Consider the following 26,679-nt stretch of genomic DNA (forward strand, 5'->3'; position numbering starts at 1 on the left):
TCTTTTATTATTACTTGTATTTTGTCATTTGATTCTTAAATGGACCACAATGGACGTGAGTGTTTTCACTTTCTTGTGTCATGCATGCATTTTAAACATATTTACAATTATATTATGTACTCACAATGAACTTACTTAAATAAACTCACACATGCATGCACACTTTTAATATATAGATATTCAGCATGTGAATGACATACATTCAAACATTTACAAGCTGTATAACAATTCATTTAATTTAGCTAGGTTTCATCATCATGACATTAAATTATTTTCACGATTACACTTCTTAATACAGTTCAGTTTATATGATTGGCTGATTTCGCTGTCCATTTAGAACTAGGGGCAAGGAGTGCATTTGTTTTTTTATTACTCATCCCCTTTCCGTGACAACCAATCACAGCTACTAGAGGACTGTGTCATACCTAGCAACGGTGTCAACCCCGTCTCCTCACAAAGATAGGAGTTTCTGTCCCATCCTTGCTCAGATTTGCTCTCAGACACCTCCTGGTCTGGCGCCAGTTTGCATGGGGAACAGTCCCGTCTCTCGTCTGGAGGAGGGTGGAACAGGCGGTCCTCCACACACGTTGGCAGCCATCCATATGGGCCTGTACAGAAGGCACTGAGAGATCCTATTCCTGGTCTGGGAACAGAGGTGGTTGATAACCCAGAGAGCATTCAAACGGAGACATTCCAGTAGCTGTGCACACCTGGGAATTGTGGGCATATTCGAGCCAGGGAAGGTGTTGACTCCAGGTACACGGGTGGGAGGATGAGACACAGTGCAGAGCCGTCTCCAGTTCTTGGTTGGCCTGTTCCGCCTGGCCATTGGTATGGGGGTGGTAGCTGGACGAGAGACTGACTGAGGCCCCTAATGCAAAACAGATGGTCTTTCATACCTGAGACGTGAATTGGGGTCCTCGGTGAAACATGATGTCTTTCAGGATGCCATGCAGCCAGAAAACATGGTGGACCAGGAGGTCAGCCGTCTCCTGGGCAGATGGCAACTTGGGCAGGGCTATGACATGAGCTGTCTTGGAAAAACGGTCCACAATGTTGAGAATAACATTCATACCTTGGGAAGGTGGCAGTCCCATGACGAAGTCCAAGCAGATGTGCAACCAGGGATGACCAGGAGTAGGCAAAGGCCAGAGGTTTCCGGATGGAAGTTGATGGGATGTTTTATTCCTGGCGCAGGTGGAACAGGCTTTGATGTAGTCCCGCACATTTGCCTGGACTGAGGGCCACCAGAAACGTTGACCCAGCAGATAAAGAGTCTGGTGGATGCCTGGGTGGCAGGAGAATCTTGAAGTGTAAATAAACTGGAGCACCGCTGACCTGGCAGATAGTGGCGCAAAAAAAAACATCCAGCAGGACCCCCTCCAGTGTCCAGAGAGGTATGTTGAGCTTCCTGGATGACTCTCTTGATGTCCCATGTCAGCGCTCCTAGGATCATGCGTTCAGGGGGAATAGGTTCAGAGGTGAGTTCTGGATCAGCAGATGTGAACTATCAGGAAAGAGCATCTGGTTTGATGTTCTTAGATCCTTGTCTATAAGTCAACGAAAAGTTAAATCATCCAAAAAACAGTGACCACCTGTCGAGAGTTAAGGTGTTTAGCTGATTGAATATCAGCAAGGTTCTTGTGATCAGTCCAAACAATGAACGGAACCGAGGTGCCCTCTAACCAGTGCCTCGACTGCTCCAGTGCCTCCTTCATGGCTAGGAGGTCCCAGTTACCCACATCATAATTACACTCAGCAGGAGTCAGACACCACAAAAAGAAAGCACAGGGGTGCAGGTGTTTATTACCCTCAGCCCGTGGGGAGAGGATAGCTCTGAGTCCGGGGTCGAAAGCATCGACATCCATGATGAACTGGTGATCTGGATCGGGTTGAATGAGGACTGGTGCGGTAGTGAATCGGTGTTTTAAGGTCTGCAAAGCCTGGTTGGCGGCAGGGGTCCAGCTAAATGCAGTCTTTGAAGATGTGAGCTTGTGGAGGGGAGCAGCTATCTGGCTGAAATTGTGGATAAACCTATGACAGAAATCAGCAAAACCTAAGAACTGCTTAATGGTTGTGAGGGTTGCCACTCTGCTACGGCGGAGATCTTAGAGGGATCTGGTTTGATTTAATTCTGCTGAAACACAAATTATAAGAAAGACACAGATGGTTGATGGAAGGCACATTTCTTGACTTTAACAAAAAATCGGTTCTCTATGTGAGCACCAGGCGGACATGTTGAATGTGTTCCGACAGATTTTGACCCTGACCAAATGACAGGCATTACGTAAATTGAGTTTGGTGAAAATGGAAGCTCCATGCAAGGAGTCAAAAGCTGACTCGAGAAGTGGTAAGGGATACTTGTTACAAACAGTTATGGCATTAAGTCCCCGAAAATCAGTACAAGGACGTAGGGTCCTGTCCTTCTTCCCCACGAAAAAGAAGCCTGCCCCTAACAGCGAGGAACAGGGACGGATCAACCTGGCTGCCAGAGAGTCTTGGATGTACTGCTCCATCGAGTCCCTCTCTGGACGTGACAGGTTATACAACTGGCTGACCATAAAGGCGGCGCACAGGGAGGAAAATTGATGGAGCAGTTGTACGGACGGTGGGGAGGGAAAGAGAGACCTCGGCTCTTGCTGAAGACCTCCCGGAGGTCATGATACTGCTCAGGAATATCCGAAAGCTCTACAGGTGTGGTCTGAGACTCCCTGGAGCTCGGGCTGAGGGGAACTGAGGAACTAAGACATCTGAGATGGCAGGCTTCACTCCACCGGGAGAAAGCCCCGGACCGCCAATCAATACCTGGATTATGCAGAATTAACCATGGATGTCGCAACATCAGTGAGAGGTAGCAGAATAAACAAAAAACCTGATAGTCTCTCTGTGATTACCGGACACCAGCAAGGATACTGGGACTGTCTGATGAGTAATCTGAGGAAGGAGAGTGCCGTCTAATGCGGTGACCTGAATAGGTGTGTGCAGCACCTCCACTGGGATTTGTGCCTGAGTGACGGTTTGTTTGTCAATAAATTTTGCTTCTGCACAGGAGTCAACTAGAACCTTAAGTTGGAATGACTGATTGTTGAAAAACAGAGTTGTCTGGATTAGGGATGTCCCGAGCCGATACTCAGTATCGGTATTGGACGCTGATACGGCTATTTTGCGAGAATCAGTTGATATCGGATTTGGGAACGGTATCGGGCTGATTCATGTTACTTTTCAGCATCGTCACGCTTTACACCTGCCTTAAACCAAGACACAACACAAAAACGTGCCTATGATAGAGATTTGGACTACACTGCCTAACAGCGATGACCCCCGCGGAGTTTTTCGATCCAGGAAAACTTCTGTGTGAAGTGTCTGTGCACCGCTGCTGCAGAGGGCTGAGTGTGGGGCGTGGTGGTGTTCTGAACTAAAGTGTATCTCTCACTGTTCATGTGATACGTGTGATCCAGTCAGTACAGAGACACTGACAAACAGTTCAGTGAAGCTGACAAATAGCTCAGTGAGGCTGCAATACAGCAGCACTGTGCTGTCAGCTGCCTGTTCTGTGATCAGCTCGAGCACTCTGAACAGCGTCCAAAAAAACTCCATTAAAATATTTCATTAAATAATCCAGTTAATCCAAAAATTCTGTGTCCATAGCTGCTGTAGTTACAGAAAGTTACGATTTATTATAGTTGAAAGGCTTCATGTTCTCAAAAAGCTCCAAAATTGAAGGACGAAAAAGAAGTCTGACTGAGTGAGGGGAGGGGCGAGGCAAAGAGTGGAGGAGGAGGGGCAGGACGAGGGGGGAGCTTCACTCATTTTCACATGAAAAGAGCAACTGTACAAACTGTTTACTGTTTCCAAATGATCCCACAATCATTTGTAGAAAGCCTTTTTTTAATTTATTCAGATTTCATTTTTAAAAAAGCAGGTTTGACAAATCAGTTCAGATACAGGCAGCTGTTGTTCAAATATTGTTTTTTTTATATTTAGATTTAATTTATTCTCTTAAAGAAAAGTTATACAATCCCACTTAAAAATGCTGGAAAAGCAAAATTGTCAATATGACAGAAAAACTAAGATACTGTGTGTAAATTTACATTCACAGTCAGTGTCACAGTGTTAAGTTGTGAGACACAGGCCTCTTCCTCACTGGATTAAAAGGTACTGTGTGTCATTTTTGAAGTTGAGAGCAAATGCTATATCCATGATGAAATATTGTTTTTAACCTTTTCACCATTATTTATAACTTTTTCAAGATCATTTATTTTATTAACTTAGACTTTGACAGAAACATGCAGAAAAGTTTGATATTAAATATTACAACATAAGTCATATTTTGTCAATTATTCTTGCTTTCAATAAATCTAAAACCACTCAAAATTGGTAAAATAGGGCTTGTCAGTAACATTTTAGAGGTATAAAACCCTATAGCTCATCAAAAAGCACCACATTAAATAACACACCAGCCAGGGAATGACAATTTACCTAGACTGACTTCAAATATGAGTAAATTAAGTACTTTTTGGGGTGGCTGTGGGGGGGGCTGTTGCATTTTGGAAATGAGGAAATGCTTCTGGCCTGAAAATAGCTCATGTATTCAGAGTGGGTGTGCCATCTAGTGTTCAAGAGAAGAAATTTCAGTCACTGATCCAACAACAAGTGTACCAAAACATCAAATCTAGGCTTGCATCTTAGATGTACCTTCTGGCAAATTGTAGCTCTAGTTTAGAGATCCAAATTTAAAATAATATCTTCCAAGTCTTGAACTTGTGCAGGCCCTGATGTACTTGATACAGGCAAAATAACTGAGAAGCTGTTTGTTGCAAAAGCCAAGCAATATTGTTGGTCATGTTCATGTAAAATAAAAACTGTGAAGTAATAATGCTTGTGTTTTTTAATGCTTTCAATATAGGTATCGGCAAGACTAATCATTTAAAATATCGGATCGGAAGCCAAAGAATCTGGGTCGGGACATCCCTAGCTGGGATTTGAGTGCACATGGTGTGGTCACCCGTGACGTGAGTTCAGCTCACCCGTAGCCCGAGGTCTACTGGCGAGCGTTCTGTTTTGGGCAGAACCGGGCACTCATGATGAATATGTCCTGCATGGGTCCTGCAATAAAGACACTCCCCAGCCGATAATCGCCGTTGACGCTCTTTTGGTTTTAATCGAGCCCTAGTTGCATGGGGCAGGGTGTGATGCATGCATGGGGAGTGTGCTCCCGTGACACACGAGGAAGAAGGAACAGGACCTGGCCGTGGAGGGATCTGAGGGGAAGACACGCGCTCCGCCCTTCAGCCTCACTCCCGCTGCCTCTCCCGCAGCCAGTTGTCTAAATTAATAGCCAGAAAAATGGTCTAAGGAATCCCGGACTGCCAGTTCATCCTTTAGCATTTCAGTAAGTCCGTTAACAACCGCCACCAAAACCTGGAACTCCACCGTGTACCTCGCCATGCTATGGGCCTCCTGTGTGATGGATAACAGTTGCTTGGAGATCGATTGCCCCCATACCGGGTGATCAAAAACCACCCTAAACTCTTTTTCAGAAGCTGGATATGAGGAAAGAACAGCTGACTGCTGGGACCATAAGGCCGTTGCCCATTCCAGGGCCTCACCCCAGAGCAAGCTAATCAGGTAAGCTATCTTGTGTTGGTCAAAGGAATATATGGAGGGACTTAACGTAAAAACCAAAAAAAAAACATTGTAACAAAAAAACTAGCACATGTAGCTACAGAACCCGAATAAGGCTCGGGGTGACAAATAAACGGTTCTGGAACTCAAGGAACTACGGCGGGGGCTGGACTTGCTGGCAAGCTAGGTTACGGATGAAGGAGCTAAGCTAGTAGCTAATCTGTCAGTGAGTGTAGACAACTGTGTACAAAGTTGTGATACTTGCGTGGCCAGAGGTTGGTGCTGATCAGTCAGAGTGGCTAGTTGTTGATGTTGTTGTCCTAGTAAGGCTCCCTGCAAGCTGAGGGCTTTACAAAGCGAGTCTGCTCCTGCTGAGTCCATTTCTGGCCAGAAACTCCTCTTACGGCTGAAAACCAGAGCGTAAGAATCAGGACCCAAATGGCAAGGAAGAGACTGTGATAAAAGGAATAACAATTTAGTGTAAATAATGAATTGTGCAGTGGTGGCAGTCACTGAAGCAGGCACTGGAGAGCGGAGGCATGACAGGAGCTCAGAGCAAGATTACAGTCCAGGACGTAGAGAGAGCCAGAGAATTTGTAAAGAGGAACCGCGAACAGTTGGACATGGCAGTCATAAAAACAACAAAGCACCCCAGCAACAATAAAGACAACAATAAATAACAGACCAAGTCTCATATTTTGTTAAAAGGCAGTGAATGAAAGAGCACTCTTGACCTCAGACTGGGGTGAAGGTTCATCTTTCAGCAGGAGAATGACCCTAAGCACACAGCTAAGATATCAAAGGAGTGGCTTCAGGACAACTCTGTGAATGTCCTTGAGTGGCCCAACCAGAGCCCAGACCTGAATCTGATTGAACTTCTCTGGAGAGATCTGAAAATGGCTGTGTGCTCCCCATCCAACCTGATAGAGCTTGCAAGGTGCCGCAAAGAGGAATGGGCAAAACTGCCCAAAGATAGGTGCGCCAAGCTTGTGACATTATATTCAAGAAGACCTGAGGCTGTAATTGCTGCCAAAGGTGCATCAGGAAAGTATTTTCAATTTAAATTTTTCAATTTCAATATATTTTCATTTATATAGCGCCAAATCACAATGGAGTTGCCTCAAGGTGCTTCACACAATTAAGGTCTAACTTTACTAACCCCCAGAGCAAAAGTGGTAAGGAAAAAGTCCCTCTGAGATAGAAACCTCAAGCACACTAGGCTCAAAGGGACCCTCTGCTTGGGCTATGCAACAGACATAAATTACAGAACAATTCACAGAACAATTCACAAAAGGAATATACAGAAAATGCTGTTGGTGCACAGGGCAGGAGGGTCGCCAGCACAAATACAACTACCATCTCTGGACGGAGCTGCACCTTAAACAGAGAGAAAAAACAGAATCAGCCATCAGAAAGAAGAAATACTGTATAATTTGCCAGCATTAATCACCAAGAAAAACAGAAGAAATACTAAGGTGATCGCTGTCCACTAGCCCTAAGCTTCACTAAAAGAGCCTGAATTTAGGTAAATTTGAGGCTGCGGCACGCTCCATTTACTAATAAAATAAATTAAAAGAGTAAAACAAAACTATACCAGTATGCTAGCCATATGAAAGGCAAAATAAGTGCGTCTTAAGTCTGGACTTGAAAGTCTCCACAGAATCTGACTGTTTTATTGACACAGGGAGATCATTTCACAGAACAGGGGCATGATAAGAGAAAGCTCTATGACCTGCAGACTTGTTCTGCAGACTGTTTCCAAGATGATGCCACATGAAGGCGCCCTGGTATTCTGGTGCTCCCTGTTTTGTCTGTTTTTGTGCGTAAATCGTGTGTCATCGTGCTCCTACGCCCGCGAGGAGCTTCTAAACATCAGATCATCAACACCCACGGACATTACACCACTTCTTTTAGTGCCTGCAGCTGAACTGGTTCACTTTTTGGCCAAAAGAGTGAGACGCCGGTGGAGAGGAAAACGAGCTGGAGCTCTTGTGCGCCTCAGACAAAGGGGCATGCGCACGCCCCTACCTGGGATATTTCTCTCCAACGTCCGCTCACTCGGCAACAAGATGGATGAGCTGGCACTGCTGATGAAGAAGAATAGAGATTTCTCCTCATCTTGTGTACTGTGCTTCACGGAGACGTGGTTAAATGCACAGACACCGGACTGCGCGCTCCAACTAGAGGGATTCCAACTCCTCCGCGCAGACAGAGACCGAGCACTCTCCGGTGGAAAAACAAGAGGTGGAGGACTCTGCTTCTATATCAACAACGCCTGGTGCTCCGATGTGACTGTGATCTCCCAACACTGCTGTCCCTCTCTGGAATATCTCCTCATAAACTGCAGACCGTTCTACTCTCCACGTGAGTTTAACTCCTTCATACTTTGCTCCATGTATATCCCACCGAGCACGGACGTGCACGAGGCCGAGCGCGCGCTCGCGGATCAGATTATGAGCGTGGAGAGAGACTTTCCAGACTCCCTTGTTATAATTCTCGGCGATTTTAACAAAGGGAATCTCAGTCAGGAATTACCAAAATACAAACAGTTTGTTAAATGCCCGACCAGAGAAGGAAGCACGTTAGATCATTGTTACACGACAGTGAGTGGCGCCTACTGAGCGGTGGCCCGTGCAGCTTTGGGACTCTCAGACTACGTGATGGTCCACTTGATCCCCACGTACAGACAGAGACTAAAACTCTCCAAACCTGTTGTGAGGACATCTAAAGTGTGGACCAATGAAGCTGTAGAGGAGCTATGCGTGTGCTTGGGCTCTACAGATTGGGATATGTTTGAGGCTTCAACAGACAGTCTAGATGACTACACAGACACTGTGACATCATATATTCATTTCTGTGAAGACAGCATCATCCCAGAGCGCACCAGGGTGAGATATAACAATGACAAGCCCTGGTTCACACCTAAACTCCGGCAGCTCCATCAGCAGAAAGAGGTGGCTTTCAGAGAAGGAGACAGAGACAGCTATAGAGGTGCAAAGTACAGATTTAGCAAAGAGGTGGCAAAGGCTAAATCCATGTACAGTTCACGTCTGCAGCAAAGGTTCTTTGCCAACGACTCAGCCTCTGTGTGGAGGGGGTTGAAAGAGATCACCAACTACAAGCCCAAAGCACCTCGTTCTATTGATGACCTGAAGCTGGCCAACGACCTGAACGTCTTCTATTCACGTTTTGAAGACATGGACTCACACCTCCCCACCCCCCACACAACTGGATATTCAAACACTCTGGACCTCCCCCCTTTCACCGCTGCCCTCCCCCTCCCCCCGCTGCCCTCTCGGTCCAAGAGTAGGATGTGAGAAGACGTTTCAAAAGGCTGACTCCACATAAGGCCCCGGGCCCAGACTGTGTCTCTCCTGCCACCCTGAGACCCTGCGCTGATGAGCTGGCCCCAGTCTTCACGGGGATCTTCAACACCTCCCTGGAGTCATGCCATGTTCCAGTCTGTTTCAAGTCCTCCATCATAGTTCCAGTCCCCAAGAAACTGTTGGGAAAGTGTAGTGACACGGACCCACAACAGGGGGCGTAAATGAACGGACAATAGAGGGAGTTAAATTAGAACACTTTACTGTTGTGAATGTCACAACCACACACAGCAGATTACAGAATGAATACAAGTCAATTAATGAAGGTGTCGTGTGGGCAGGCTCGACGATAGGAGACGCCCGTCTGGAGACGAACCGGAAGCACACGATTTCCACCGCCACCGAACCTGAGGGATACTGGAGCCGCCAAGTCCCGAAGTCCCCAGGTGGCCACCGTCTCAGCGTGTCGGATCTGGTACTGCTGGCGGAGAACAAAAACAGTCAAGTGTGGGTGTGTGTACACCCCGTAACAATAATGGTGGGAATTCCACCTCCACCTCCGAAAATATGAACACAGTCTTTTACAGAACCTGAACAGTCACTTGTCTCACTGATCGTGAAGGGTGCGATCCGTCACCCTGTCGTTACCGACCAGCTCAGCTTCCCGCTGACACAAACGACTGAAACCTCCTGTACAAAGATCAGAAACACACAGTGCAGTACGGCACAGATTAAGGCTGAGAATGTTACCTCTCGCAGAAGTCGATATCTCGGCGATGTGGTGGAGGTGTCATCCTGCTTTTATCCCAGATGAGATGCAGATGATCGGTGACAGCTGTCATAGTTGATGAGTGACAGCTGTCACCTCGGCTGTTCCTGTAGGCGGCAGCGCCCTCTCATGCCTGAAGCCCGCACTTCAGGCAAGGCGCCCTCTGGTGGTGGGCCAGCAGTACCTCCTCTTCTGGCGGCCCACACAACAGGACCCCCCCCTCAACGGGCGCCTCCTGGCGCCCGACCAGGCTTGTCCGGGTGGCGTCGGTAAAAATCGGCCAGGAGGGCCAGGTCCAGGATGAAGCTCCTCTTCACCCAGGAGCGTTCTTCGGGTCCATACCCTTCCCAGTCCACCAAATATTGAAAGCCCCGGCCCATTCGACGGATGTCCAAGAGCCGGCGTACTGTCCAAGCCGGCTCCCCGTCGATAATACGGGCAGGAGGCGGCGCCGGACCAGGTGCACAGAGGGGTGAGGTGTGATGTGGTTTCAACCTGGAGACGTGAAAGACTGGATGGATCCGCAGTGAGGCCGGGAGTTGGAGCCTCACTGCAGTGGGACTGAGGACCTTGAGGATGCGGAACGGCCCTATGTAATGGTCTTTCAACTTCAGGGAAGCCACTTGGAGAGGTATGTCCTTGGTTGATAGCCATACCTCCTGCCCAGGCTGGTATGCGGGGGCCGGGGACCGTCGACGGTCTGCATGGGCTTTTGCCCTCGTCCGGGCCCTCAACAAGGCCGAACGGGCGGTGCGCCACACCCGACGGCATCTCCGCAGGTGGGCCTGGACCGAGGGCACACCAACCTCTCCCTCCACCACAGGAAACAAAGGGGGTTGGTACCCAAGACACACCTCAAACGGGGAGAGGCCGGTGGCAGAGGACACTTGGCTGTTATGCGCGTACTCGATCCAGGCCAGGTGTTCACTCCAAGCCGTCGGGTGTGCGGATGTTGTACAACGCAGGGCCTGCTCCAACTCTTGATTGGCCTGTTCGGCCTGTCCGTTAGGTTAGTCTGAGGGTGATACCTAGACGAGAGGCTCACGGTGGCCCCCAGTTCCCGGCAGAAACTCCTCCACACCTGCGAGGAGAACTGGGGACCGCGATCCGAAACGATGTCTGTAGGTATCCCATGCAGTCGGACGACATGGTGGACGAGGAGATCCGCCGTCTCCTGGGCCGACGGGAGCTTCGCGAGGGCCACAAAGTGGGCCGCCTTGGAGAACCGGTCCACTATCGTGAGGATGGTGGTGTGCCCCCGGGACGGCGGGAGGCCCGTGACAAAATCCAGACCGATGTGGGACCAGAGGCGATGAGGCACAGGAAGTGGCTGCAGGAGTCCCTGTGCCTTCTGGTGGTCCGACTTGCCCCTGGCGCAGGTGGTGCAGGCCTGGATATAAGCCCGGACGTCAGCCTCCAGAGACGCCCACCAGAAGCGCTGCCGGACCACTGCCACGGTCCTACGCACCCCTGGGTGGCAGGAGAGCTTGGACCCGTGACAGAAGTCCAGGACGGCAGCTCTGGCTTCTGGTGAGACGTACAGTCTGTTTCTCGGTCCTGTTCCGGGATCCGGGCTCCGTGCCAGGGCCTCCCGGACGGTCTTCTCCACGTCCCAGGTAAGGGTAGCCACGATAGTGGACTCCGGTAAGATGGGTTCCGGTGGATCCAACAGCTCGGTCTTGACTTCATGTTTGTGCACCCGGGACAGGGCATCCGACCTCTGGTTTTTGGTCCCGGGGCGGTAAGTGATCCGGAAGTCAAAACGGCCGAAAAACAGTGACCAGCGGGCTTGCCTGGGGTTCAGTCGCTTGGCGGTCCTGATATACTCCAGGTTCCGGTGGTCAGTAAAAACTGTGAAAGGCACTGACGCTCCCTCCAGCAGGTGTCTCCACTCCTCAAGAGCCTCTTTCACCGCAAGGAGCTCTCGATTGCCCACGTCATAGTTCCGCTCTGCTGGGGTCAACCTGCGGGAGAAATAGGCACACGGGTGAAGAACCTTATCGGTCTCTCCGCTCTGGGATAGCACGGCTCCTATCCCTGAGTCAGAGGCGTCCACCTCAACCACAAACTGGCGACTAGGATCGGGCTGCACCAAGACAGGTGCAGTCGAGAAGTGCTGTTTCAACTCCCTGAACGCGGCATCGCACCGATCCGACCAGGTGAAGGGAACTTTTGGTGAGGTCAGGGCTGTCAGGGGGCTGACTACCTGACTATACCCCTTAATGAACCTCCTGTAAAAATTTGCAAAGCCGAGGAACTGTTGCAGCTTCCTACGGCTCGTAGGTTGGGGCCAGTCCCTCACCGCTGCGACCTTGGCCGGATCCAGAGCGACGGAGTTGGAGGAGATGATAAACCCCAGGAAGGACAAAGAGGTGCGGTGAAACTCACACTTCTCGCCCTTCACAAACAGCCGGTTCTCCAACAACCACTGCAGGACCTGACGTACATGCCGTACATGGGTCTCAGGATCCGGAGAAAAGATGAGTATATCGTCCAGATATACGAAGACGAATCAGTGCAGGAAGTCCCGCAAGACGTCATTAACCAAAGCTTGGAACGTCGCGGGGGCGTTTGTGAGGCCGAACGGCATGACCAGGTACTCAAAATGACCTAACGGGGTGTTGAATGCCGTCTTCCATTCGTCTCCCTTCCGGACCCGAACTAGGTGGTATGCGTTCCTAAGATCCAGCTTTGTGAAGATTTTGGCTCCATGCAGGGGGGTGAACACCGAATCCAACAAAGGCAACAGGTATCGGTTGCGAACCGTGATCTCGTTCAGCCCCCGGTAATCAATGCATGGATGAAGACCGCCATCTTTTTTGCCCACAAAAAAGAAACCTGCTCCCATCGGGGAGGTGGAGTTACGGATCAGCCCGGCAGCTAAGGAGTCCCGGATGTAGGTCTCCATCGATTCGCGCTCAGGTCGGGAGAGGTTGTACAGCCTGCTGGACGGGAACTCCACGCCTGGCAACAAATCAATGGCACAATCGTACGGATGGTGCAGGGGAAGGGTGAGTGCCCGATCCTTGCTAAAAACGTCAGCAAGATCGTGGTACTCAACCGGCACCGCCGACAGATTGGGGGGAACTTTGACCTGCTCCTTAGCCTGGGAACCGGGAGGAACCGAGGATCCCAAACACACCCGATGGCAGGTCTCGCTCCACTGTACCACCACCCCGGACGGCCAATCAATCCGGGGATTGTGTTTTAGCATCCAGGGGAACCCCAGAATCACACGGGAGGTAGAGGGAGTCACAAAAAACTCAATCTCCTCCCTATGATTCCCTGACACTACCAGAGTTACTGGTAGTGTCCTGTGTGTGATTAAAGGGAGTAGGGTGCCATCTAGTGCTCGCACCTGCAATGGCGAAGGAAGCGCCACCAGAGGGAGCCCTACCTCCCTGGCCCATCTGCTGTCTAGCAGATTCCCTTCTGACCCTGTGTCTACCAGTGCTGGGGCCTGAAGGGTTAAATCCCCGCTAAGGATTGTAACTGGGAGCCGTGTGGAAATGTGTGTGTGTCCCACGTGAATTTCTTGACCCACCCTAAGCCCAGTTTCTAGGGGCGGGCGTTGGTGTTTAACCGTTCGGGGCAATAACTCAGTTGGTGCTCAATTGAGCCGCAAACAAAACACGCCCCGCGGGGAAGCCTCCTCTGTCTATTTGGTGGTCTGAATATGGCCCTGCTCATGTCCATAGCTTCGTCAGCAGGGGGAGCTGTCGCCACACGGGGCGTAGAGGCCAGGGAGCGTGGGAAGGGCGGACCTTTTTCGGACCCGGAAGGAAGAGGGACGGCGCGCGCCCGGCCACGCCCTTTGTCTCGTTCCCGACGGCGTTCTTCCAACCGATTGTCTAACCGTATAACAAGATCGATAAGCCCATCTAATTCCCGCGGTTCATCCTTGGCCACCAGGTGCTCCTTCAGGACTGATGACAGTCCGTTTACGAAGGCGGCGCAGAGCGCAGCGTTATTCCAGCCGGACCTCGCAGCCGCGATGCGGAAGTCGACTGCATAAGCGGCTGCGCTCCGGCGTCCCTGTCTCATTGACAGCAGCACAGTTGAAGCGGTCTCTCCCCTGTTAGGGTGATCAAACACAGTCTTGAACTCCCTCACAAACCCAGTGTACGTGTGAAGGAGCCTTGAATTTTGCTCCCAGAGTGCCGTAGCCCACGCGCGTGCCTCTCCCCGGAAGCAATTTGTTCATGTAAATGGGGAATCTTCTTCACAGACTAAAGTTAATTATGGAGTTCCACAAGGTTCTGTGCTAGGACCAATTTTATTCACTTTATACATGCTTCCCTTAGGCAGTATTATTAGACGGTATTGCTTAAATTTTCATTGTTACGCAGATGATACCCAGCTTTATCTATCCATGAAGCCAGAGGACACACACCAATTAGCTAAACTGCAGGATTGTCTTACAGATATAAAGACATGGATGACCTCTAATTTCCTGCTTTTAAACTCAGATAAAACTGAAGTTATTGTACTTGGCCCCACAAATCTTAGAAACATGGTGTCTAACCAGATCCTTACTCTGGATGGCATTAACCTGACCTCTAGTAATACTGTGAGAAATCTTGGAGTCATTTTTGATCAGGATATGTCATTCAAAGCGCATATTAAACAAATATGTAGGACTGCTTTTTTGCATTTACGCAATATCTCTAAAATCAGAAAGGTCTTGTCTCAGAGTGATGCTGAAAAACTAATTCATGCATTTATTTCCTCTAGGCTGGACTATTGTAATTCATTATTATCAGGTTGTCCTAAAAGTTCCCTAAAAAGCCTTCAGTTAATTCAAAATGCTGCAGCTAGAGTACTGACGGGGACTAGAAGGAGAGAGCATATCTCACCCATATTGGCCTCTCTTCATTGGCTTCCTGTTAATTCTAGAATAGAATTTAAAATTCTTCTTCTTACTTATAAGGTTTTGAATAATCAGGTCCCATCTTATCTTAGGGACCTCGTAGTACCATATCACCCCAATAGAGCGCTTCGCTCTCAGACTGCAGGCTTACTTGTAGTTCCTAGGGTTTGTAAGAGTAGAATGGGAGGCAGAGCCTTCAGCTTTCAGGCTCCTCTCCTGTGGAATCAGCTCCCAATTCAGATCAGGGAGACAGACACCCTCTCTACTTTTAAGATTAGGCTTAAAACTTTCCTTTTTGCTAAAGCTTATAGTTAGGGCTGGATCAGGTGACCCTAAACCATCCCTTAGTTATACTGCTATAGACGTAGACTGCTGGGGGGGTTCCCATGATGCACTGTTTCTTTCTGTTTTTGCTCTGTATGCACCACTCTGCATTTAATCATTAGTGATCGATCTCTGCTCCCCTCCACAGCATGTCTTTTTCCTGGTTCTCTCCCTCAGCCCCAACCAGTCCCAGCAGAAGACTGCCCCTCCCTGAGCCTGGTTCTGCTGGAGGTTTCTTCCTGTTAAAAGGGAGTTTTTCCTTCCCACTGTAGCCAAGTGCTTGCTCACAGGGGGTCGTTTTGACCGTTGGGGTTTTACATAATTATTGTATGGCCTTGCCTTACAATATAAAGCGCCTTGGGGCAACTGTTTGTTGTGATTTGGCGCTATATAAAAAAATTGCTTGATTGATTGATAAGCTACTTTACTAGCATATGACGCATACATGATGGGACGTTGTGCGAAGACGAGCGAACACTGCATGAGAAAGTCCGTGCACGTCTCCACACAACCTCCGTACGGCTCAGGAGGGCTTATGTATGCTTCAGGGGATGGTGGGAGGGGTTGTTGAACCACCACTGGAACATTCATATCCTGCACAGGGTCGGCAGGAGGAGGAGCTGCAGCAGCGCCCTGAGCGCTCGCCGCCACCTGCGCGGAGAGAGCCTCCACCCTGCGGTTCAGGAGGATGTTTTGCTCGGTCATTTGATCCAACCGAGCCGTAAAGGTGGTGAGAATGTGCTGCAGCTCACCAATCACGCCTCCTGCAGATGCCTGCGCTCCCTGCTCTCCCATTGGTCGTTCAACAGCTGGGTGACGCACCTCGGAGTCCTGGACACTGGCCGAGATATCCTGTTGGGAAAGTGTAGTGACACGGACCCACAACAGGGGGCGTAAATGAACGGACAATAGAGGGAGTTAAATTAGAACACTTTACTGTTGTGAATGTCACAACCACACACAGCAGATTACAGAATGAATACGAGTCAATTAATGAAGGTGTCGTGTGGGCAGGCTCGACGATAGGAGACGCCCGTCTGGAGACGAACCGGAACCACACGATTTCCACCGCCACCGAACCCGAGGGATACTGGAGCCGCCAAGTCCCGAAGTCCCCAGGTGGCCACCGTCTCAGCGTGTCGGATCTGGTACTGCTGGCAGAGAACAAAAACAGTCAAGTGTGGGTGTGTGTACACCCCGTAACAATAATGGTGGGAATTCCACCTCCACCTCCGAAAATATGAACACAGTGTTTTACAGAACCTGAACAGTCACTTGTCTCACTGATCGTGAAGGGTGCGATCCGTCACCCTGTCGTTACCGACCAGCTCAGCTTCCCGCTGACACAAACGACTGAAACCTCCTGTACAAAGATCAGAAACACACAGTGCAGTACGGCACAGATTAAGGCTGAGAATGTTACCTCTCGCAGAAGTCGATATCTCGGCGATGTGGTGGAGGTGTCATCCTGCTTTTATCCCAGATGAGATGCAGATGATCGGCTGTTCCTGTAGGCGGCAGCGCCCGCTCGTGCCTGAAGCCCGCACTTCAGGCAGGGCGCCCTCTGGTGGTGGGCCAGCAGTACCTCCTCTTCTGGTGGCCCACACAACAGAAACCACGCGTCACTGGACTTAATGACTACAGGCCTGTGGCTCTCACGTCTGTAGTCATGAAGACCTTCGAACGCCTGGTTTTATCCCACCTGAAGTCCATCACCGACCCCCTCCTGACCCCCTGCAGTTTGCCTACAGAGCCAACAGGTCTGTAGATGATGCCATAAACCTGGCCCTGCACTCCATCCTGCAGCACCTGGACTCCCCAGTGGACTTCAGCTCTGCATTCAGCACCATCCTTCCAGCTTTGCTCCAGGACAAGCTTTCTCTGCTTCACGTGCCCGACTCCACCTGCAGGTAGATCACAGACTTCCTGACGGACCAGAGTCAGCATGTGAGGCTGGGAAGGAATGTCTCGAACACTCGGGCTCTTAGCACAGGATCTCCACAGGGCTGTGTCCTTTCCCCTCTGCTCTTCTCGCTGTACACTAACTGCTGCACCTCCAGCCACGACTCCGTAAAGCTCATCACGTTTGCAGACGACACCACCCTCATCAGACTCGTTTTGGATGGAGATGAGTCTTCCTACAGGAGGGAGGTGGACCGGCTGGTGACCTGGTGCAGCAGCAACAACTTGGAGCTCAACGCCCAGAAAACAGTGGAGATGATTGTGGACTTCAGGAAAGCCACAGCCCCCCCCACCCTGTCTCGCCCTCACCAACAGCCCCATCACCACTGTGGACTGTCACCGCTTCCTCGGCACCACCATCACCCAGGACCTCAAGTGGGAGTCAACCATCAGCTCCCTCATCAAGAAGGCCCAGCAGAGGATGTACTTCCTGCGGCAGCTGAAGAAGGCCAAGCTGCCTGTCCAGCTGATGGTGCAGTTCTACATGGCCATCATCGAGTCCATCCTCTGCTCCTCCATCACGGTGTGGTACGCCGGGGCCACAGCCAGGGACAGACACAGACTGCAGCGCATTATGGCTTCTGCTGAGAAGGTGATCGGCTGTAGCCTTCCATCTCTCCATGACCTGCATGTCTCCAAGACTCTGGGCCGAGCAGGTCGGATCACAGCTGACCTTTCTCACCCTGCACACGGTCTATTCGAACCACTCCCCTCGGGCAGGAGGCTACGGTCCATCAGGACCAGAACCTCCCGCCATAAGAACAGTTTCTTCCCCTCTGCCATTAGACTCATGAACACCTCATAACTCAGTCACCTTAACCTTAACTCTGTCACTTTATCATTTTATCACGGGTCACTTTAGACAAATGTACTTTGGTTTTTAATTGCACTCCTCCCACTGCACTGTTTTTCTGTTTTTCTGTTGCACACAGCCTTTCATATTTCATATTTTATCTTATATTTTATCTTATTTTAGCACATATTTTATATTTTATCTTAGCATTTTATATTGCTTTCTGCTTAATGTTGCACCATTATATCAAAGCAAATTCCTAGTCTGTGAATCCTGTTCATTGGCAATGGCAATAAACTTCTTCTGATTCTGATTCTTATTCACCCTAGGGACACAAAGTAGTCCTGTACCCTGAGAATGCAAAGCCCGAGCCGGTACATAAGGTTTAATTAGGTCAGCTAAGTAGGGAGGTGCCAGTCCGTGAACAATTTTATAGACTAGTAGCAGGACCTTAAAATCCGATCTCACTGGGACAGTATTGAGCAAAAGGTGTGAATATGTGATTTCTTAGTTTTTTATTTTTAATAAATTTGTAAAAACTTAAAAAAAACTTTTCATGTTGTCATTATGGGGTGTTTTGTGTAAATTTTGAGGGCAAAAAAATAATTTACTTTATTTTGAAATAACGCTATAACATAGCAAAATGTGGAAAAAGTAAAGCCCTGTGAATACTTTCCAGAAGCACCATATATTTAGTTTGTAAGATTCTTTTTTGGCTTTGAAAATGGGAATAATTATTAAATGCTTAATGTGTTATTTTTTGTTAAATGCCTTAAATTAAAATACGCAGTCTACCAACACCTCGAATTCTTCATTTGTAGAGAAGCAGAAATTACAAACAAAATAATTGTCCGATTACTTATGGACCTAACTCATTGTGCCATGTGTCGTACACCCATTTACAGTCTATGGTTCCATACAGACACCCGTTCATTGCACTTGAGCTCTCTCATGGATGCTAATGAAAAGAATGCGTTTAGCAAGTGGAAATTTTACCATTTTGCTTTTAATGCAGAAAAAGGGACCAATACCACTTTGATTATCTCTTCCTTTTCTTTTCCGACATTGTTGTCTTATATAACTACTCTCAGTGGAAATTATCTGACATTTCATTTCTCGTGCCTTTTATATGCATTTTGCAGTGAGATCATCCAAATACTGTATCATCAAAAGTAAAAATCTCATTACTTTATTATCAGTGCACTTCAATTAGGTTACAGACTGCTCCTTAGCAGATAATTACTCAGTTTACTGGAATAGATTTTTTTTTTGCATTACCCTCGTGAAACTTGTCGTACATTGACACATTCATAAGGGTTCTGTGGGTATCTTGCCAAACCTGTTATTTAATATTTAATCGATGAGTACAGTCATTTTCCATAATTAAATGGCTGATGTTTTGTCTGGAACGTTTCACTCACTCACACTGTCTGTGCTTTACAGGTGGGAGATGCAGGAAGGTGCCGAACTAGAGGATGATGAGAAAATTATGATTGAGGAACTTAAGAAAGCCTATGTTTTTAGTCACTGCGACAACCAGGAACCTCAGGATGGTCCTGAAGCTGAGAGGACACAGCAAATGCCAACACTTCATCAGGAAAGGCAGCTATCTGGTGAAAGTGCTGAAGGGTAACAGCGGTGTGGTTTAACTGCTGTGTGCATGCACTGTGCAGCTTCAATGGTCTGTGTGTGTGTGAGAGAGAGAGAGCGAGAGAGAGAGAGAGAAAGAACCAAAGCTAGGGGATGAGAAATTCACGAACCACAAAAAAGACTGAACGCGACAGTGCCTTCCTCTTCATGCACATGCCTAAGACAAACCCTGTGTGCTGCATGAGAAGCATTTCATATTTATATTTCAGGTTCCAGAAATCAGTTCTGGCAAATGATAAGCCTGGATTTGTTTGCCTGTGACAAGATGGAACTTTGTGATCACTGCACTCAGTTGACGCTTTTTTTTTAAACTAAAGATGTTGGCGCCTGCATACTTTTCCTCATTCCTGAAAGAAATCATCAAATGTGACAGTAAAGACATGAGTCAGTGTATGTTTTGATTGCAATGTGTCCAAAAAATTGTGCAAACTGAGAAATCATTTACGTTTTGTTTGTTATGTAATTTTTTTTTCTCCACACTTGTCTAGATTTTGTTATTCATGAGATGGAGCTGGAATACCTTGGAGTTAAACATGAACAAAATTTTTTTACTTCTCACTGAAAATTCTTTAGTCATGTGATCAGTTTTTGTGATTGTGTACAGTTTAAGCCTTTGTCACAACTCTCCGTACATGCTGTTATGGGCAGTCTACAGTTGAAACAGAAATGGCATCACGTGCATGTGTTCAGCGCCATAGAAGGTCACAAGATTATGGTTTGGCACCCCCACCCATGCGCACACCGTCCCAAACATTAATGGGCAACAGCCATATGACAGACCTTCTGCCTGGTTCACACAGCAGGACAGTTATGCCAATTGCTGACCCGATCTTCCCCTTCTGACAATCTTAAGGAAGCCTTGACTATTGTGATGCCTCTAAAGATAAACTTATCACATGTTCCTGCTGTGTGTGGTGTGTTAAGAGCGCTCTAGTCTGCTCGGAAGGATGTTGGGACCACTCAGACCTCAAATCGTGAATATTCAACATGTTGGATTGTTGCGGCCTGATATCCCAGCGTGTGGGGTGTGCCCTGAGCACAAACAAGCAAAGTGAGGTGATGGAAGCATAGAGGGGATGTTGGGAAGGTGTCGTAACACGGACCCACAACAGGGGGCGCAAATGAACGGACAATGGATAAGAGAAGGAGTAACAATTTAATGTTGCAAAAGAACACAACGGAATATAAACAAGAGTACTGCCAATCATACACAAGAGGACTGCGGGCAGGCTTGAAGATAGGAGACCTCGGATGAACGAAGAGCCGGGGCCCACACCGCTTCTACCACCAACGGCCTGAAGAACACCGAAGCCGCCAAGCCCTGAGTCCCCAGGTGGTCTCTGTCCTCTGTTGTCGGCCCTGGTACTGCTGGCAGACAGAAACAGAAGGTGGTGAGTGTGAATCCTCACACCCAGCAACCTTGATTAATGATTCCTCCGGGAGGGATAACCTCCACCTCCAGCAACGTCTTGACTTGTGAAGTTCCCGTTTGTCCCTCTCCTGGGTCTTCACGGGTTTGCAACTGCACACAGAACAATAATAGATTACAATAATCACAGCAGAGAAGATTACCTCTAATCGTAGGAGATTTCTCGGCGAGGAGGTGGAGTCGCCGTCCGGCCTTTATGGTGATGGTGATGAGATGAATGAGTGACAGCTGGTGTTGAGGATGAGTGACGGCTGTCACTCCCAGTGGTTCTGGCGCCCTCTTGTGCTTGAAGCCCGCACTCCAAGCAGGGCGCCATCTGGTGGTGGTGGGCCAGCAGTACCTCCTCTTCAGCGGCCCACACAACAGGACCCCCCCCTCAACGGGCGCCTCCTGGCGCCCGACCAGGCTTGTCCGGGTGTCGGTGGTGGAAATCGACCAGAAGGGCCGGGTCCAGGATGAAGCTCCTCTTCACCCAGGAGCGTTCTTCGGGTCCGTAACCCTCCCAGTCCACCAAGTACTGAAAACCCCGACCCATCCGACGGACGTCCAGGAGCCGACGAACAGTCCATGCCGGCTCCCCGTCGATGATCCGGGCAGGAGGTGGGTCGGGTCCAGGGGTGCAGAGCGGTGAGGTGTGGTATGGCTTGAGTTTGGAAACATGAAAAACCGGATGGATCCGCAGTGAAGCCGGGAGTGTCAGCTTCACTGCGGCCGGACTGAGGATCTTGGCGATGGGGAACAACCCGATGAAGCGGTCCTTGAGTTTGTGGGATGTCACCTGGAGCGGGATGTCCTTGGTGGATAGCCACACCTCCTGCCCCGGTTGGTATGTAGGGGCCGGGGAACGCCGGCGATCTGCATGGGCCTTGGCCCTCGTCCGGGCCTGTAACAGGGCAGAGCGGGTGGTCCGCCACACCCGGTGGCACCTCCGCAGGTGGGCCTGGACCGAGGGTACCCCGACCTCTCCCTCCACAAGTGGGAATAACGGGGGCTGGTAGCCCAGACACGCTTCAAAGGGGGAGAGGCCGGTGGCAGAGGATACTTGGCTGTTGTGAGCGTACTCGATCCAGGCCAGATGGTTACTCCAGGCCGCCGGGTGCGCGGAGGTGACACAACGAAGAGCCTGTTCAAGGTCCTGGTTCGCCCGCTCTGCCTGGCCGTTCGTCTGTGGGTGATACCCGGACGAGAGACGTACGGTGGCCCCCAGCTCCTTACAAAAACTCCTCCAGACTTGCGAGGAAAACTGGGGACCACGATCCGAGACGATGTCCGACGGTATCCCATGCAGACGCATGACGTGGTGGACCAGGAGGTCTGCCGTCTCCTGGGCCGTCGGGAGCTTCAGGAGGGCCACGAAGTGGGCCGCCTTGGAGAATCGGTCCACTACCGTCAGTATGGCGGTGTTGCCCTGGGACGGCGGGAGGCCCGTGACGAAGTCCAGGCCGATGTGGGACCAGGGGCGATGAGGCACAGGCAGGGGTTGGAGTAGACCCCTGGTCTTGCGATGGTCCGCCTTGCCCCTGGCACAGGTGGTGCAGGCCTGGACGTAGTCCCGGACGTCGGCTTCCAGTGACGCCCACCAGAAGCGCTGCTGGACTACTGCCACGGTCCTACGCACTCCGGGATGACAGGAGAGCTTGGATCCGTGGCAGAAGTCCAAGACGGCAGCCCTAGCCTCTGGTGGGACGTAGAGTCTGTTCTTCGGACCGTCTCCCGGGTCCGGGTTCTTTGCCTGGGCCTCCCGGACGATCTCCTCCACGTCCCAGGTGAGGGTGGCCACGACAGTGGACTCGGGAAGGATGGTGTCGATGGGGTCCGACAACTCGGCCTTGGCCTCCTCTTCGTGCACCCGGGACAATGCATCGGATCGTTGATTCCTGGTCCCGGGGCGGTAGGTGATCCGGAAGTCAAAGCGCGCGAAGAACAGGGACCAGCGGGCTTGCCTGGGGTTCAGCCGCTTGGCGGTCCGGATGTACTCCAGGTTCCGGTGGTCCGTAAAAACCGTGAGAGGCCCCGTAGCTCCCTCCAACAGGTGTCTCCACTCTTCTAGAGCCTCCTTCACCGCGAGGAGTTCTCGATTGCCCACGTCATAATTCCGTTCAGCGGGGGTCAACCTGCGGGAATAGTAGGCACAAGGATGGAGAACCTTATCGAACTCCCCGCTCTGGGACAGCACGGCTCCTATTCCTGAGTCTGAGGCGTCCACCTCCACTCCAAACTGGCGAGTAGGATCAGGCTGCACCAGAACTGGAGCAGACGAAAATCGGCGTTTCAACTCCCTAAACGCGGCTTCGCACCGGTCCGACCAGGTGAAGGGGACTTTGGTGGAGGTCAGGGCGGTCAGGGGGCTAGCAACCTGACTGTAACCCTTAATGAACCTCCTGTAGAAGTTTGCGAAGCCGAGGAACTGTTGCAGCTTCCTACGGCTTTTTGGTTGGGGCCAATCCCTCACCGCCGCAACCTTGGCCGGATCCGGGGCGACGGAGTTGGAGGAGATGATAAACCCCAAGAAGGACAAAGAAGTGCGGTGAAACTCACACTTCTCGCCCTTCACAAACAGCCGGTTTTCTAACAACCGCTGTAGGACCTGACGTACATGTCGGACATGGGTCTCAGGATCCGGGGAAAAGATGAGTATATCATCCAGATATACGAAGACAAACCGGTGCAGGAAGTCCCGCAAGACGTCATTAACCAATGCTTGGAACGTCGCGGGGGCATTAGTGAGGCCGAACGGCATGACCAGGTACTCAAAATGACCTAACGGGGTGTTAAATGCCGTCTTCCATTCGTCTCCCTTCCGGATCCGAACTAGGTGGTACGCATTCCTAAGATCGAGTTTGGTGAATATTTTGGCTCCATGCAGGGGTGTGAACACCGAATCCAAGAGGGGCAATGGGTATCGATTGCGAACCGTGATCTCGTTCAATCCCCTGTAATCGATGCATGGACGAAGTCCGCCGTCTTTCTTGCCCACAAAAAAGAAACCAGCACCCATCGGGGAGGTGGAGTTCTGGATCAACCCGGCGGCCAAGGAGTCCCGGATGTAGGTCTCCATTGATTCGCGTTCCGGACGTGAGAGGTTGTACAGTCTACTGGACGGGTACTCAACGTCCGGAATCAAATCAATGGCACAATCGTACGGTCGGTGCGGTGGAAGAGTGAGCGCCAGATCTTTGCTGAAGACGTCAGCCAGATCATGGTACTTCCCTGGCACCGCCGTCAGATTGGGAGGGATTTTAACCTCCTCCTTAGCCGTGATCCCGGGAGGAACCGAGGATCCTAAACACTCCCGGTGGCAGGTTTCGCTCCACTGCACCACGGCCCCAGACGGCCAATCGATCCAGGGATTGTGCTTCACCATCCAAGGAAAACCCAAAATCACTCGGGAGGTAGAAGGTGTCACGTAAAACACTATCTCCTCCCGGTGATTCCCAGACACAACCAGGGTCACAGGCTGGTTCCGGTGTGTGATTAGCGGGAGTAGAGTGCCATCTAGTGCCCGTACCTTCAAGGGCGAAGGCAGAGCCACTAGAGGGAGCCCTACTTCCTTTGCCCATCTGCTATCCAACAGATTCCCTTCGGACCCCGTGTCCACCAGTGCTGGGGCGTGAAGGGTTAAATCCCCACTCAGGATTAACACTGGGATTCGTGCTGATTTGCGGGGTCTCCCCGTGCACATGTTATGGCCCACCCTTAGCCCAGTTTCTAAGGACGGGCGTTGGTGTTTGACCGTTTGGGGCAGTCTTTTAACATGTGTTCACATGAGCCACAGTAAAAACATTCCCCGCGGGCCAGTCTCCTTTGTCTGATATCAGATCTCACTTTGGCCCTGCTCGTGTCCATAGCTTCGTCAGCAGGGGGAGCTGTTGCCACACGGAGCCCACTGGCAATGGAGCGTGGGGACGACGTCACCCTTTCAGACCCGGAAGAGAGAGGGACGGCTTGTGCCCGGCCACGCCCCCCGGCCTGCTCCCGACGGTGTTCATTCAAGCGGTTGTCTAAGCGTATAACCAGAGTGACAAGCCCGTCGAAAGTCTGCGGTTCGTCCTTAGCCAGTAAATGCTCCTTCAGTACTGGAGACAGTCCGCTTATGAAGGCAGCGCGGAGCGCAACGTCATTCCAACCCGACCTCGCAGCCGCGATGCGGAAGTCGACAGCGTAATCAGCTGCGCTCCGACGCCCCTGTCTCAGTGACAGCAGCACGGTCGAGGCGGTCTCGCCTCTGTTGGGATGATCAAACACCTGTTTGAATTCCCGTATAAACCCAGCGTATGACGTCAGAAGCCATGACTGCTGTTCCCAGAGCGCTGTAGCCCAAGCGCATGCCTCACCTCGAAGCAGATTAATTACATAAGCCACCCGGGTGGCGTCTGCTGCGTACATGACTGGACGCTGTGCAAAAACGAGCGAACACTGCATTAAGAAGTCTGCGCACGTTTCCACACAGCCTCCGTACGGTTCAGGAGGACTTATGTAAGCTTCAAGGGACGGTGGGGGGGGTAGTTGAACGGCCAGTGGAACATCTACATTAGGCCCCGGGCCAGCAGGAGGAGACACTGCAGCGACGCTCGACTCGCGTGCTTCTACTCTGGCGGTGAGAGCCTCCATCCTCTGATTGAGGATTGCATTTTGCTCAGTTACCAGCTGTAACTGAGCAGTGAAAGCGGTAAGAATTTGCTGCAGATCACTTACCACGCCTCCTGCTGACGCCTGCGCTCCTTGTTCTCCCATTGGCTGTTCAAGCTGTGGTTGACGCCCCTCGGGATCCATGACGAATGGCCGAGAAATCCTGTTGGGAAGGTGTCGTAACACGGACCCACAACAGGGGGCGCAAATGAACGGACAATGGATAAGAGAAGGAGTAACAATTTAATGTTGCAAAAGAACACAACGGAATATAAACAAGAGTACTGCCAATCATACACAAGAGGACTGCGGCAGGCTTGAAGATAGGAGACCTCGGATGAACGAAGAGCCAGGGCCCACACCGCTTCTACCACCAACGGCCTGAAGGACACCGAAGCCGCCAAGCCCTGAGTCCCCAGGTGGTCTCTGTCCTCTGTTGTCGGCCCTGGTACTGCTGGCAGACAGAAACAGAAGGTGGTGAGTGTGAATCCTCACACCCAGCAACCTTGATTAATGATTCCTCCGGGAGGGATAACCTCCACCTCCAGGAACGTCTTGACTTGTGAAGTTCCCGTTTGTCCCTCTCCTGGGTCTTCACGGGTTTGCAACTGCACACAGAACAATAATAGATTACAATAATCACAGCAGAGAAGATTACCTCTAATCGTAGGAGATTTCTCGGCGAGGAGGTGGAGTCGCCGTCCGGCCTTTATGGTGATGGTGATGAGATGAATGAGTGACAGCTGGTGTTGAGGATGAGTGACGGCTGTCACTCCCAGTGGTTCTGGCGCCCTCTTGTGCTTGAAGCCCGCACTCCAAGCAGGGCGCCATCTGGTGGTGGTGGGCCAGCAGTACCTCCTCTTCAGCGGCCCACACAACAGGGGAATCCAAAATTGTTTACTTCAAAGTTGGAACTGTTATAGCTATGATTTTTTTTTATCTTCATATATGTGGTCTCTCAAGTATTGAAAACCTATGTGTTGTGAAAGTGTAGGAACACGGACCCACAACAGGGGGCGCAATGAATGGACAATGGAGGAAGTAAAAAACAAGATTTACTACTGAAACAAGCATGAGTAGTATAACAAACACAATGTTTAGGGTCGAATCCGCTGGTGTCGTGTGGGCAGGCTCGAAGATAGGAGACGTCCGTCTCAGTCGAACCGGAACCACCCAGATCTCCACTGCCACCGAACCCTGGAAATACTGGAACCGCCAAGTCCCGAATTCCCAGGTGGCCACTGCCTCCGCTCGTCGGATCCGGTACTGCTGGCAGAAGAGAGCAAGAACACACAGGAGTGGATG

The 26,679-nt window shown here is 50.5% G+C and overlaps 1 protein-coding gene and 1 long non-coding RNA gene across 3 annotated transcripts in view; one reads left to right on the forward strand and one right to left on the reverse strand.

Annotated features, from left to right (window-relative positions):
* Positions 1-19,830, forward strand: part of kiaa0825 (KIAA0825 ortholog) — a 429,491-nt gene extending 409,661 nt beyond the window's left edge. For both annotated transcript variants that reach the window (XM_034170046.1, XM_034170049.1), the window contains one exon: positions 19,110-19,830. In XM_034170046.1, coding sequence (XP_034025937.1) covers positions 19,110-19,299 — 190 coding nt within the window. In that variant the 3' untranslated portion in view covers positions 19,300-19,830. The remainder of the gene's footprint in view (positions 1-19,109) is intronic.
* LOC117510360 overlaps positions 1-26,679 on the reverse strand; it is a 903,074-nt gene that overhangs the window by 626,811 nt on the left and 249,584 nt on the right. The window lies entirely within an intron of this gene.

Source organism: Thalassophryne amazonica, chromosome 5 (genome assembly GCF_902500255.1).
Source record: "Thalassophryne amazonica chromosome 5, fThaAma1.1, whole genome shotgun sequence".
NCBI classification, from domain to species: Eukaryota; Metazoa; Chordata; class Actinopteri; order Batrachoidiformes; family Batrachoididae; genus Thalassophryne; species Thalassophryne amazonica.